A 12,887-nucleotide genomic window follows, 5' to 3' on the forward strand; every position below is an offset into this window, starting at 1 on the left:
AGTTCTAAATTTCTTGCTGAAATCATTATTAGCCATCTTTATTGTCTCTGTAAAAATCTCAATATCAAAGGAAACATCCATTTTGAGGGATTTTGGAGGAGAAAAAACATGGGTAGGAAGATTGTTCATTTTTTTGTGTTGGGTACTATTTGTTTACATTTATTTTTTTGGCTATTTTGAACAGATTTGAGCCTATATTGGTGGGTTTTTTTGGGTTTGTTAGAGAGATTTTACGGTCTGTGTTTTTCTGAGTTTTCTGCAACAGTTTTGCTCGATAGGAGCTCGATAACAACTCGATAGGGGCTCGATACTATGTAGAAGACGATTAAGTTGTGAGCTCGATGCTCCTTGATAGTAGTTCAATGATAGCTCGATAAGTATAGCATTTATTTCTCGATGGTGCTCAATAGGAACTCGATAGGGGTTCGATTGGACCCTTGACTATTTGGTTTAGTTGTTTCTCGATACGTGTTCGAAGGGAGCTCGATATGGGCTCGATAATAGGTTGATGGTGTGGGTTCTGTTAAGATCTCGAGCTCATATTGAGCTAACTTTGAGAAAAATCATAATCCTCCTTAATCAAAACTATCAAGCTCCTATCGAGCCTAACCATAGACCCCATCGAGCCTAAATAATTCATGTTCTATCGAGCTTATATCGATATCCTATCGAGCCTTCGATCATGTCGACTCTAACCATAGACCCCATCAAGCTTAACCATATACCCCATCGAGCTCCTATCGGGCCTAACCATAGACCTTATCGAGCCTAACCATATACCCCATCGAGCCTAACCGTATACCACATCGAGCTCCTATTGAGCTTATCGAGCCTACCATAGACCCCATCGAGCCTAACCATATACCCCATCGAGCTTAACCATACACCCCATCGAGCTTACTATCGAGCTACCATCGAACCTATCGAGCCACTAGTTCAAGCCCAAAAAAAAAAAAAAAAAAAACTCACAAAACCCCCAGATTCAACATGCATTTCACTTAAAAATGGAGTTGGGTTCAAGATCTAACATTTGATTGTCGCCGTGGGAGGAAATCAGCGTCGTCGGTCTCAGGTTCGAAAGAAATATGTCGTCGTCAGTCTCGGGAAGATGGAGGTCAACGGAGTTAGGTGAGATGGGGGAAATGGGTCTCCTGAGATGCTTGACAGGGGTTGGGCTCAACGAAGGTTGGGGCTCGACGGGGGTTGGGTTCGACGAGATTTTGGGGTTTCTTGTGAGAGATTGAGAGAGAGAGAAACCAAGAGTGTAGAGAGAGAAATGAGATGTTAAAATTTTTTGGGTGGAAAAATGGGAGGGGTATTTTGGGTAGATGGAAAATATTTTGCATCAAAATAAAATAGTTAATAGTAGTTGTTTTTTTTTTTTTTGTAATAATAGAGATTATTATGCATAAAGAGTGAAATTTCCCTTTTGATATAGGGCTTTGGAGAATCTCCATCACATTTAAGTAATTTTATATATTTAGATATAATTTCATACAAAAGAATACAATAAAACTGTTGTGTTGTGGTTGTGACCCGAATTCTAAATTGGTTTACACTGAGAAACTCATAATGCCACATTTTGTGGTAAAACAAAACAATGAGAAAATTTTAATTGTTTTCTGTTTTTTGTTTTCAAAATTGTGTTTTCAGAAATGAGAACCGAAAACAATTTTTGTAGTTTTAATAAAAAAACAGGTGTTTGGTTAATGTTTTTTAAAAATAATTTCTTAGTTTTTTTTTTTTTTTTAAATTAATCTTAAATAAATATATCTACAAAAAGGAAAATATTTTAAGAGTTTGTAATAAATAATGAGATAAAGTAATGTGAAAGAAAAAGTGATGAAAAATAAGGAGAAAAAAATTTGAAGAAGAAAAATTGAGAAGAGAGAAATTGATGCAAGAAAAAAATGAGAAAGAAAGTGATGAGAGAAAAAATAGCGAAATAAAAAAATGAGGAGAGAGAAAATGAGGATATAAGAAGTGATGAAAGAGAAATTAATGAGATAATAAGTGATGAAAGAGAAAATAAGGAGATCAAAAGTGATGAGAGAGAAAGTGATGTCAGAGAAAGTGGTGAGAGAAAAAATGAGGAGAGATAAATTGATGAGAGAGAAAGTAGTGTGAGATAATAATAATAATTAAAAATGTTATATGAGAAAAAAAATTGACAAAATAAAAATTGACAACAACTAAAAACAATTATTTTTTTATTTTTGTAACTTTGTTTTTAAAAATTATTTTGTGAAAATAATGTCAAATTTCATAAAATATTTTTTAGGTTTTGAAAACAAAAGACAAATTTTTAGTTAAGAAGTTTGTTCTATGGTCGTAGTAGAGAGATTTGGTTGATAGGTAGACTTATTGTCTTATTAGGTTTTATTTTATTATTTATGTTGTATGCCTGTATATTGTAATTCATTCATTCATTGCATTGTTCATTTTCACATAGTTAATTTTCTTTCCTCTGTTTGTAGTTTTTGTCGGAAATTATTTCCACATAAAACTTGTGTCATCTATATTTTCTTGTTTATTGCTCATTCATTTTTTCTACTAGCCCATATAAATTTATACATAACTAATATAATTGTATGACCTCATAGTAATACATCATGTTTGGGGAAGTAGTCCGATTAATTACACTTAAATATCTAAGTATAAAATTTAGCAAATAAATAGATATTGTTACAAATTTGGTGTAGCCGTAGGTTCATGGCTGTTAAGTCTAACCAAATATCTATGTAGTAGTCATGTGGCTGCACCTGATTGTCCCAATCACTTTTAATTTTTTAAATATTATAAAATTGATTTAAAATATAATAAAAAATAAATAAATAATGATGGTAAAACAAAATAAATATATAATCAATACAGAGTAGTTAGAGGGTCCAATGTTTTTTTAATAAAAATTATACTAATATATATATAGGAAATATATATATGTATATTTTTTAATTTAATTTTACGGGGCAATATAAATCTTTACATGTATTTATAATATTTAAAAAATATATATATGTACAAAAATATAGAAAAATAAATGATAAGGAGGTCATGGCCAACCCGGTTCTCCTAGCTCCATAATTGAATATAATAAAATATAAACATATTAATTTTTAAACTTTTTTTATTATTTTTTTCCTCCCCTTCTTGCTCCCTCCTCTTCTTGCTCCTCTCCTCCTTCTTCTTCCCGAATCCCTAACAATTTTCTTCTTCTTCTTATCATTTTGAGGTTTGAGTTGAACAGATCTGAGGAGAGGGAAGCTTGTAGGGGATGACGGGAATAAGGTCTAAGTCCTAGATCTAAATTGTAGAGCCATTCACCTCCTCCTTTTTTTTTTTTCTTCTGTTGGGGTCTGTGTGAAGAACAAAAAAAATCTAGGTTTTTGCTCTTCGTTGGTTCTTGGTGATAATCAAGGTTGTTGGATGATGAGGTTTCTTAGGTTTGGGTTCGTATTCTTGCCCAATTCATCATATTTTTTTTCTTAGATGTTAAAATGTATAGTGATTTAAAAAAAAATTAATGAAAATTTAAATCTTTTTCAATTAAATTTTAGTTTTTAGGTTTTTAATTAGTAAATATTAAGTTTTTATTTTTTTTAATTGATTTATTTTTTATTTATTGATTTTTTATTATTTTAAATTAATTAGATTTTTAATACAAATTTTAAAATATTTAGTAAATTAAAAATTTGAGCCAATCAGGTGCAACCACGTGGTTGCCATGTAGGTCTTTGGTCAAACTTAACGGTTAGGGACCTACGACTGTACCAAATTCATAAGGGTATGTGTTTTTACCGCAAAATTTTTCACTTATGCATTTAAGTATAACTGTATGGTCCTCCTAATATAGGATCGTTACACTGTGTAATTTAAATAGTGTTTAACTCGCCAAACGAGTCATTTGGACTTAAATCGTGTAGTTAAAGCTAATAACAAGTGTATGTACTAAAACTTTCGGTTAAACGTCAACTATTTCATTAAAAGAGTTTGACTTCCATCATGGGATCCCAACATAGTTTAAAACGGTTACAAACCAAAAAATGTATACAAAAGCAAACCTAGGGTGAAAATGAGGGTTTAACCCTAGTTCCAACTGATAACCTCGGTCGTGGCGGACGAGCAGGGCGCATATGTACACTCCACCCCTGAAGCTCTCCAACTCATGGTTGGTTCAACTTTCCTTTCCTTTACCTACACCATTTAGCACTCGTGAGCCGAGGCTCAGTAAGAAAACATAATCTTGCTTATAAGCAGTACATTATAAGATCACGGATTCATAATTAGCATGCCCAGTAGTAATAACCCTACTCATGCATACAATTAACCCAGGTAAGTGACTATAGGGTCACACTAGGTCCTATTGCCCACCTCTCATATAACCAGCCATAGAACTTGCCAAGCAGGTCTTATGCTTAACATTCTAGACTGCCCTAGGGGCATTCAAGCGTATATCTCGCTTCTGGGTTGGCTTAACCCTATCAGCCAGCGTTCAACACACTATTGCCACCCTCGACTCCTAAGCCAAGCCTTTAAACCCTTGACACATAAGCTGAGTTTTTTAACCTTCAACTAATAACTCGAGTCTTTTAACCTTCGACTGATAAGTCGAGTCTCTTAACCTTCGGCTAATAAGTCAAGTCTTTTATCCTTTGACTGATAAGTCGAGATTTTAACCTTCGACTGATAAGTAGAGTCTTTTAACCTTCGACTGATAAGTCGAATCCTTTAGAATCGGCTATGCACTTGACTATTAAGTCACGCTCTTCATCAGATAACACAGATAAACCTTCAGCTTATAAGCTGAGCTTCCCAATTAGATATACAGACCGGCAGTTATTACATAACATAGGTAAACACAACGCATTTAATATGTCTAATAAAACATTCTCAACATAATATTAATCATGTACTATAACCGGCCCAAGCCCTAAACGCAGACCGGGTGCAGTTTTCTTACCTTGGGTCCGAGTACAACGTATAATAAGAACAACCCTCGAGCACGATCCCGGTTTCGAGCCCTTAGCAGTAACCTAGTCACAATCATAATATAGAATCCCGTCAATAACGAGCAAATAAAGGCTTCCGAACTAAGCCCTAGCCTCCAGGATGTCGAATTCCACTAAAATGGGTAGTATAATTGATTCCGAGCCTTTAGGCTCGAGTTCTCGCACTCAAAACCTTACTGGGGCTCAAAAGCCCTTCAAGCGTCGTAGCCCAAGGCCCAAGAGTCGCGGCCCACCTCAAGTCACTGAGCTCAAAGGCTCTCCTTTGGACCACACGCGCCGGATGCTCCCTGCAGGAGCCACGACCCTTACGGAGGTTGAACACCTCCTTCTCCCTACCGTTCATGAGAGTCGCAGCGCCCCTAGAACAGGGTCGTGGCTCGACATGAAAACCTAGTTTTTTCCCCGTTTTCTTCAAGCCAAATCTCACCAAAAGCTTATCCAAACATAGCCAAAGCCTAAAAACAAAGTTCCCAATCAACTCAACACTTCAATGCCAACAAAACCCAAGCTTAAACTTGGTCAAAACCTCACTAAATCTCCAAATTCATATTTGAGTTTTCAAAACTCTAAAACTTAAATAAAACCAGAGAAAACACAGAGAATTGGGCTAGAAATCGATACCTCTTTTGCCCAAAACAATGCTAAGTCTTTCCCCAAGCAATCTCGAGCCTAAGCTAGCTTCGATTCCTCTTAGATCGCAAGAAATTCCCAAGGAATTGAGAGAGAGAGAGAGAGAGAGTTTGTTGAGCGTTCTAAGTTTTTTTTTGTCTTTGTGAGGTTAGTTAGAGTTCAAGTAACTCTAAGCAAGTCCTAAGGCTCGAGGTACAAAAAACGTCACCGATGGTAAAATTGTTAAAATCCCCGAAATTCCCTCCTAATCTCACTAACTTCAAATATATCCTCAAATATTTACTCTTATTACCCGATCTCCAGGTAATGTACTAAATACCCAAAATACCCCTTGACTCACCCCGAGTCGAGTATTGGTCTCCTTGTGACTTTCCCGCTAACTTGCTCCCTAGGATCGCCTTGTGTCGAGTAGTCCAAATATATCCACATAATAATGTGGTCTCACACATATATCACATATATGCACATATATTCCAAATATACTCATAACTAGCCAAATTACACAAATTACCATTCTAATAAGAAACGAGCCCACATGCATATTTAATATACCTAACACATGCAAATCTAGTCATATTATAATATAACTCACGTAATCATATAATGATACACATATATATCACATAAACACATATTTTATAATTAAATCACATATATTCCATAATTTTCCATCTTGGCCTCCTAATCAAGGTCCTAAGTCTTATTAGGTAATTTAGGATGTTACAATAACAAATTGAACTACATACGCATTTATGCCGTAAATTTTCCTTATATTAATAATACACAATAATATTTATGTAATTTAATCCCAAATGATATAAAATTACGAGATATTTGCAACAAAAGAATCTAAGTTGTACTTAAGTATCTAAGTTTATTTTTTGACGGCAAAAGTACTTAAGAAGAAATTTTAGTTGCACTGTAAGTATCTATCGTTAGCTTTGTTATTTGACGTTGTGATTGTGGTAGATTGGTTTAAATGAATATTTGTGACAAAAATACCAAAGTTGTGCTTAAAGTTGTACTTAAGTGCCCAAGTTTTTTCAATATCTAATAGTACTTAAGTGCAACTTTTAGCACAACTTAAGTACTTTTGTCTTAAATATTTCCTTAAACCAATTTGTCAGGTAAGCTTCTAACGACAAAATAAATGATAAGTACTTACGGAAATTAATCTCAAGTATTTTTGCTGTCAAAAACTAAACTTGAATACTTAAATACAACTTTCAGTACAACTTAAATATTTTCACCGGAAATGTCTTAAAAAATATAATTATATCAATTATGTGTAAATTTACATGTATATCTCTATAATTATAGAATTACAAGTATGTACAAAATTACTTGAATGGGGCCGATCCGTGGGGGACTAAATCTAAAGCCTATATTTTATATCATTTATGAATAAAATTGTATAATTATTATTGTGCACTATTAATACAGTACAATACAGCCGGTCCCGAAAAGAATTTACATGCTATCATTTATCCTAATACATATGTATATTTAATACAACTTAAATATTGCTTTTAATTTCTTGTGAAATCCAAACCAAATTACTCCTCCATCCAATTCTGACCTGCTGACATATTGAGTTTTAATTATGAGTTTGTAACTTAAGCTTTTTCATTTCATTGCTTTGGTTTGGTTTAGTACTATTTACATTTGAATGATAACCCTTTAATCACTTTTTCCCCCTAAAGCATTGCTGAAGTTTTCATATAATTCAATCAATGGCACTTAACTTATAAAACAATCTTAAATTAACTTGACCCCCAATTCAGAAATTTTGTTATTTAACATGGCAGCTTTTCTCAAACAGTCCATGGGATAGCAATTCAAACATTTGGAAAGAAAGAAAGAAACAAAACAAAAACAAAAGGTGGAAAGTAACATTATTTAATTAATGCATTCACACGTTCTTGGGCAAAAAGAAAAAAAAATGGTATTATTCCAAAGAGCAAGTATTATAGATGTATGCCTTTCTTTTTCAATTTAATCACTTTTTATGTTAGGCATCTCTTTACATTGCAAAAACAACAAAAACAAGTTACAACTAAACATTGTACTGAGTTGCAGGCACAAAGGGCAGGATTTGTTGTAACTAATGCTAATTAGAGTGGATTAGTACTTTTTTTCTTCTTCTTTCTAGAAATAAGATAATCTGAGTTTACGGTTGGATCAATGAAACTAATTAAGCCGGCTAATGAAGATTATTGAAAACAAAATAGCCGGCAAATCCAGGTGATCATGAGAAGTTTTGTCAAAGCTGCCTAGTTTCGGTGGACCTTGTTAAACTAAACATAAACTAACATCCAAAACACACCTTGTCCTATAATAACGAAGCACCCACAAAACTACACAGCTTGTCTAATAAGTTATTATTTATTTATTTAATTTTATCATGAGATTAGTGATTCCCTTAACTAATTTAAGAAGATACCACATACTATAATTAATAATTAACAGAAACTATAGTAGACTGGAAACTTCTTGTTAGATTTATGTGGTCATGTCTAGACTATGTTCTTTTCACCCCCTTTAAATATTGGAAAATAAAATTAACTTTTACAAATCAATTTTACATATACAATATGATGAAAACTATATGAACACTGTATCATTATTTTTTTAGTACCTAATTCCCATCTAAAGTTGATTTTACTTTGATTTAGTTCAATGCTTCTATCTAGATTATTACTAGGGCCATAAAGCTTCATCAGTATGCAACATAATTACAATGCCTGTTTTTTTCTTTATTATATATATATATATATATTATGGTTGAATAGGGTATGTTGGGTTGCCAGCCAAATATGCAAGCCAAGACTGTGAAAGGTTACTAACCTGCCCAATTGGCTTTCCATAGGCAAAGTAAAAGTTTCATCAGAGCCTCATTAAATATCTATTTTATTTAAAACATATATTATATTAGAAGTCTATGATAAAAGAATGTAGCTGGACCATATTGGGCCTTGGAGAAAATTAAGATGATTTTTTGTATCAAGTGGAAATTGGTGAATTATAGAGACAATCCAAGAAAGAGACGTATAAATATTTATATATAAATATATTATAATGTATATGTAAATGTAATGGTAAGCACTAAGCAATCAAAAGAAAGATGCCAAGATTTAGCTTCACTATGCTGCCAAAAATAAATAATGAGAATTGGATGAGAGAGAGAGAGAGAGAGATTGTATATAGCACCCTCATGGGATGGGAGCTGCTCATTGGGCTGAAAATTGCTCACATCAAGTAGTTGATACCCAATATACATCACCTACCAATCACAAACAGCACATCAAAAGTTTAGTCCTGATTAAATTACTAAATTGCCCTTGGACTTTCATCCAAAAATGACCAAACCCTTTTGTTTTTCATGCTGCTATATGCTTTGGTTTGTAACCAAAGGAACTAGATAAAGGGATTACAACTAGCAACTATAAAAATATCTTCCAAAAAAAATTACTAAGCAACTTATATTAGTAATTGTAAAAAAGGTGAGTGTTTTTTAAGGTCTTATCATATTATTATAAATAAATACAGAAACCAAAAATCGAAAAGAATAACGGCCGGAGAGTGGAACCTTTCACTTTGGTGAGTGTGTGTATGTGGTGGAGAGAGAGAAATTCCTTAATAGCAAGACAAAGGAAGGAATAGTTAAGGAAAGGCAGTTAGTTTAAGTAGAAGTTCCCTCTCAGCCATTGGGATGCTCACTTGGACAAATCCTCAGCCGTTGGATTAAGGTTGGCGTAGGATCCTCAGTTGAGTACACGTGCTGCTATCTCTCTCTCTTTTATCTTTGCTTCCATGCATGGATTTCTCCTCCAAATATAGTCAAGTCCTGAAAGAGAGAAAGTAGTGAAAGAGAGATAAAAAAGAAAGAGAGAAACAAACGCTTGCTCACTCACTTTTAATTCTCTCTTTTTTTTTTTGGATTTGTTCAACTTCACTCCATCATTACTGAACAAAGGTACACCAGAATTTTTCTTCTGTACATGTTGTTTTCTAAGAGGTAGTAGTAGTAATACTAGTAGTAGTAGTAGTGAATCAGAAAAAGAAGTTAGTGACATATTTTACTAGCCACTCTTTTTTCTTTTTTTAATTTTTTCTCTGCATCAGATCTTTTTTTTGAGCTTCAGAATTCCATGAAATCTGAGATAGGTTTTTCTCTTTATAGTCCAGAGAGTAAAGGGTATCCGTGATCTGATTCGATTATTCTCTCAAAGCTTTGAGCTTTGTTCTTCATATTCTGATCTGGGTTCTCTTGTTTTTCTTTTCTGGGATCCTCTGTTTCATTAGAATTTCGACTTGTCTTAGTGTAATGAGATCAAGGATTCAAAGCATTGTAGTCTGACTCTGATCTCTCTCTGTTCTTTATCTGTTTGGTAAATTGTCTTTCAAAACCAAAAATTGTAATCAATGGAAGATGGTCGAGAGTTGAAACATGCCTGCAAGTTCTGCAACAAGAGCTTCCCTTGTGGAAGATCCTTAGGTGGTCACATGAGGTCTCACTTGACCAACAATCCAGCGGAAACTGGTGAGAAGCTCAACAGTAACAGAAGCAAGCTCTCATATGTCAACAATGGAGGCGGAAGCAATATCAAAACCAATAACCCTGGCTGCTTTGAAACTGGTGGTAGTCCTCATCACCTTGGTTATGGCCTTAGAGAGAATCCCAAGAAGACATGGAGAATTTCAGATTCGAGTACTGAAGAAACTTTGGTTTTTGAAAACAAGTCCTGCAAAGAATGTGGCAAAGGATTTCAGACCTGGAAAGCTCTTTTTGGCCACATGAAACAACACTCGGAGAAAGAAAGAGCTTCTTCCATTAATAACAATAACAATATTAGCTTGGAGGAACAAGATTCATGGACTAGTGGTAACCAGAAGCAACTGGTCATGGATAGCCAATCTGATAATGAAACCACAACTACTCATCCCAATAGGAAAAGAAGATCTCAGAGAAGAACAAGGTACATGGCAACAACCAACTCTTCTTCTTTCTCTGTTGTTAACAATGGCTCTTCTTCTGTTTCTGAGATTGAACAAGAACAAGAGGAAGTAGCTATGTGTTTAATGATGCTTTCAAGGGATGTAAACAATAATCATTGGGTGGGGGGCTTCAAGTCAGTAGCTGAGTCCTCTGACAACTTTTCTGAGTCCTCAAAATCTCTATCTTTTAAAAATGTTTGTAAGACTTCTGCTACTAATGGCTCTGAGGTTCCGAAATCAAAGAAACGCAATGCCAAGACCAATGAGCCAGCCAAGCTGGATTCTGGGGTTTCAAAATCTTGTTCTAGGATGAATGTGAGTGAAGTTAAAGACAAGAACAAGATGAAGCTTCAGAATGATGAGACTGAGTTAGCTCAATTGGGTTCCAAGAAGTACTTGAATTCAAGCAAGAGAAGTCTTAATCATGCTCACTATGATCCTGAATTGAGACCGGATTCTTTAAAAAATTTTAGCCCTGATGTTTCAGATCCTGAGATGTTAAAGATTTCTCATAAGAGGAGCAAATTTGAGTGTACCACTTGTAACAAAGTCTTTCATTCTTACCAAGCTCTTGGAGGTCATAGAGCTAGCCACAAGAAGAGCAAAGGCTGCTTTGCTTCAATCATTGATAGCTGTGAAAACAGCATTGAAACTGATAATATCTCTCCAGAACCAACAGCGGAAGATGAACATGATGATGATGATAAGAACCTTATTGATGATCACCATGATATGCCTGCTGGTGATGATAAAAAATCCCAGAGGGAAGTAGTTGAGAAAATTAGAGTGTCCAAGAAGAGTAGTAAAGGTCATGCGTGCCCAATTTGCTTCAAGGTTTTTTCCTCCGGCCAAGCCTTGGGTGGTCACAAGAGATCCCACTTGATCAATAGTACTTCAGATGCCAAAGGGAGCCCAACCATTGTGATAAAAAAACCAATTCCGGGTATCCGGGACTTCCTTGATTTGAATCTTCCTGCTCCTGATGAAGAAGACAGCAATGGACATGTTGCCTCCCTAAAGCCATGGTGGGCTGGAAGCAGCCACAAACATGAGACTTTTGTGGGTCTAATATCTAACTGAGTTTGTCCCCTTTTTGGTCCCTGCTATGGATTTTCAATAAAAAAAGGAGGTTCAAAACAGTGTACAGACATACTATTTCTGGACATTATTTCATTGATTCTTTTGCAGATTCAACAACTTGCTGAGGTACTGCTTCTCATAGCCTTCAATTTGGCCATTGTCAAATTTCATATCACAAGTTTTTTTTTCCTTCTTTCTTTCTTTTTTGCTGGTTATTATACATGTAAACATCCAGTAAAAGAATTCATTCTCAGTAGTTTTTGTTTCATTTTGAAACTTGAAAACACTGTAACAGCACACTTGATGTTCTTTTTATCAGAAAGATGTACTTTCTTTTATATATACATACAGAAAAGTAATCTGTTGTTTTTTGGAGGGTAATTATTTTTTCTTGGCACAAAAGAGAAATGAGTGAGGTTTTGAAAATTGGGTTTTGCTATATGAAGAAAATAAATATATAAAAAAGGGAAGTAAATTTTAATTTTTATAATATGTAGCACAAGAGAGCATGTGAACACAGGTGGTTGTTTAGTCTCCTACCATTAAACATGACAACCTATCTCACTTCATCTGTCTTAGTACTTGGTATTGAAGTGGGTGCTATTAGACATTTTGGCTAAATCTTATTGCAAAGTGTGAAAACCATAATTGATACTTTAGAAAGAGAGAATGGACCACAAGTACTTTACCCCATCTTATATCAGATTAACTATCAATATGGCTTTAGTATCTCTGAGAGTTCATTATTTTTATATTTCTGATTTTTTTAAGGTGCTTTTGTTAGTACTACTTGACCAATACTATAAAGAATACAAGTGAAGGATATGAGTATAGCTGTTTATAAACTCTTGCTCACATAAAGGGCGTTTTGGTCATCAAGAGAGTTGCAGTGCAAGTGAAGATGTGGAGCTCTTAAAAAGAGAAAATAATAAGATATTTATTAAATCTAAAGGACTTTCCTTCTGAGTCCAAAGTCAAATTTGGACAAGTTGAGTAATGATGTGTTTGTTATCATCCAACTTTTCTTTCTGATGCAAGAAGTGGAGCAAATATAGGGATTTTCATAAAATAAAAGTAAAGGAATAATAATATATTTAATCACAAAATATGAGTCAACTCTAAGACAATGTCAACTAGATCCTAGGAACTTGGTTTTAGTTTTGGACGAGG

General features: G+C 34.3%; 1 protein-coding gene across 2 annotated transcripts; it reads left to right on the forward strand.

Moving 5' to 3' along the window:
• The first annotated feature begins 9,223 nt into the window (after positions 1-9,223).
• On the forward strand, positions 9,224-12,059 carry LOC133830605 (uncharacterized). Of its 2 annotated transcripts, XM_062260616.1 has the most exons (2): positions 9,224-9,615; positions 10,072-12,059. In XM_062260616.1, the coding sequence occupies exon 2, from the start codon at positions 10,146-10,148 to the stop codon at positions 11,715-11,717; it is 1,572 nt and encodes a 523-aa protein (XP_062116600.1). In that variant the 5' UTR covers positions 9,224-9,615; positions 10,072-10,145; the 3' UTR covers positions 11,718-12,059. The 2 variants fall into 2 exon arrangements, with proteins under 2 accessions (XP_062116600.1, XP_062116599.1); XM_062260615.1 differs by having other exon boundaries at positions 9,224-12,059.
• The last annotated feature ends 828 nt before the right edge of the window (positions 12,060-12,887 follow it).

The sequence above is a fragment of the Humulus lupulus genome, chromosome 4 (assembly GCF_963169125.1).
Source record: "Humulus lupulus chromosome 4, drHumLupu1.1, whole genome shotgun sequence".
In the NCBI taxonomy this organism is placed as follows: Eukaryota; Viridiplantae; Streptophyta; class Magnoliopsida; order Rosales; family Cannabaceae; genus Humulus; species Humulus lupulus.

What these genes read in the sequence shown, in the direction of transcription:
- LOC133830605 (XM_062260615.1), top strand. Translation starts at nt 10,065, where the DNA reads ATGGAAGATGGTCGAGAGTTGAAACATGCCTGCAAGTTCTGCAACAAG.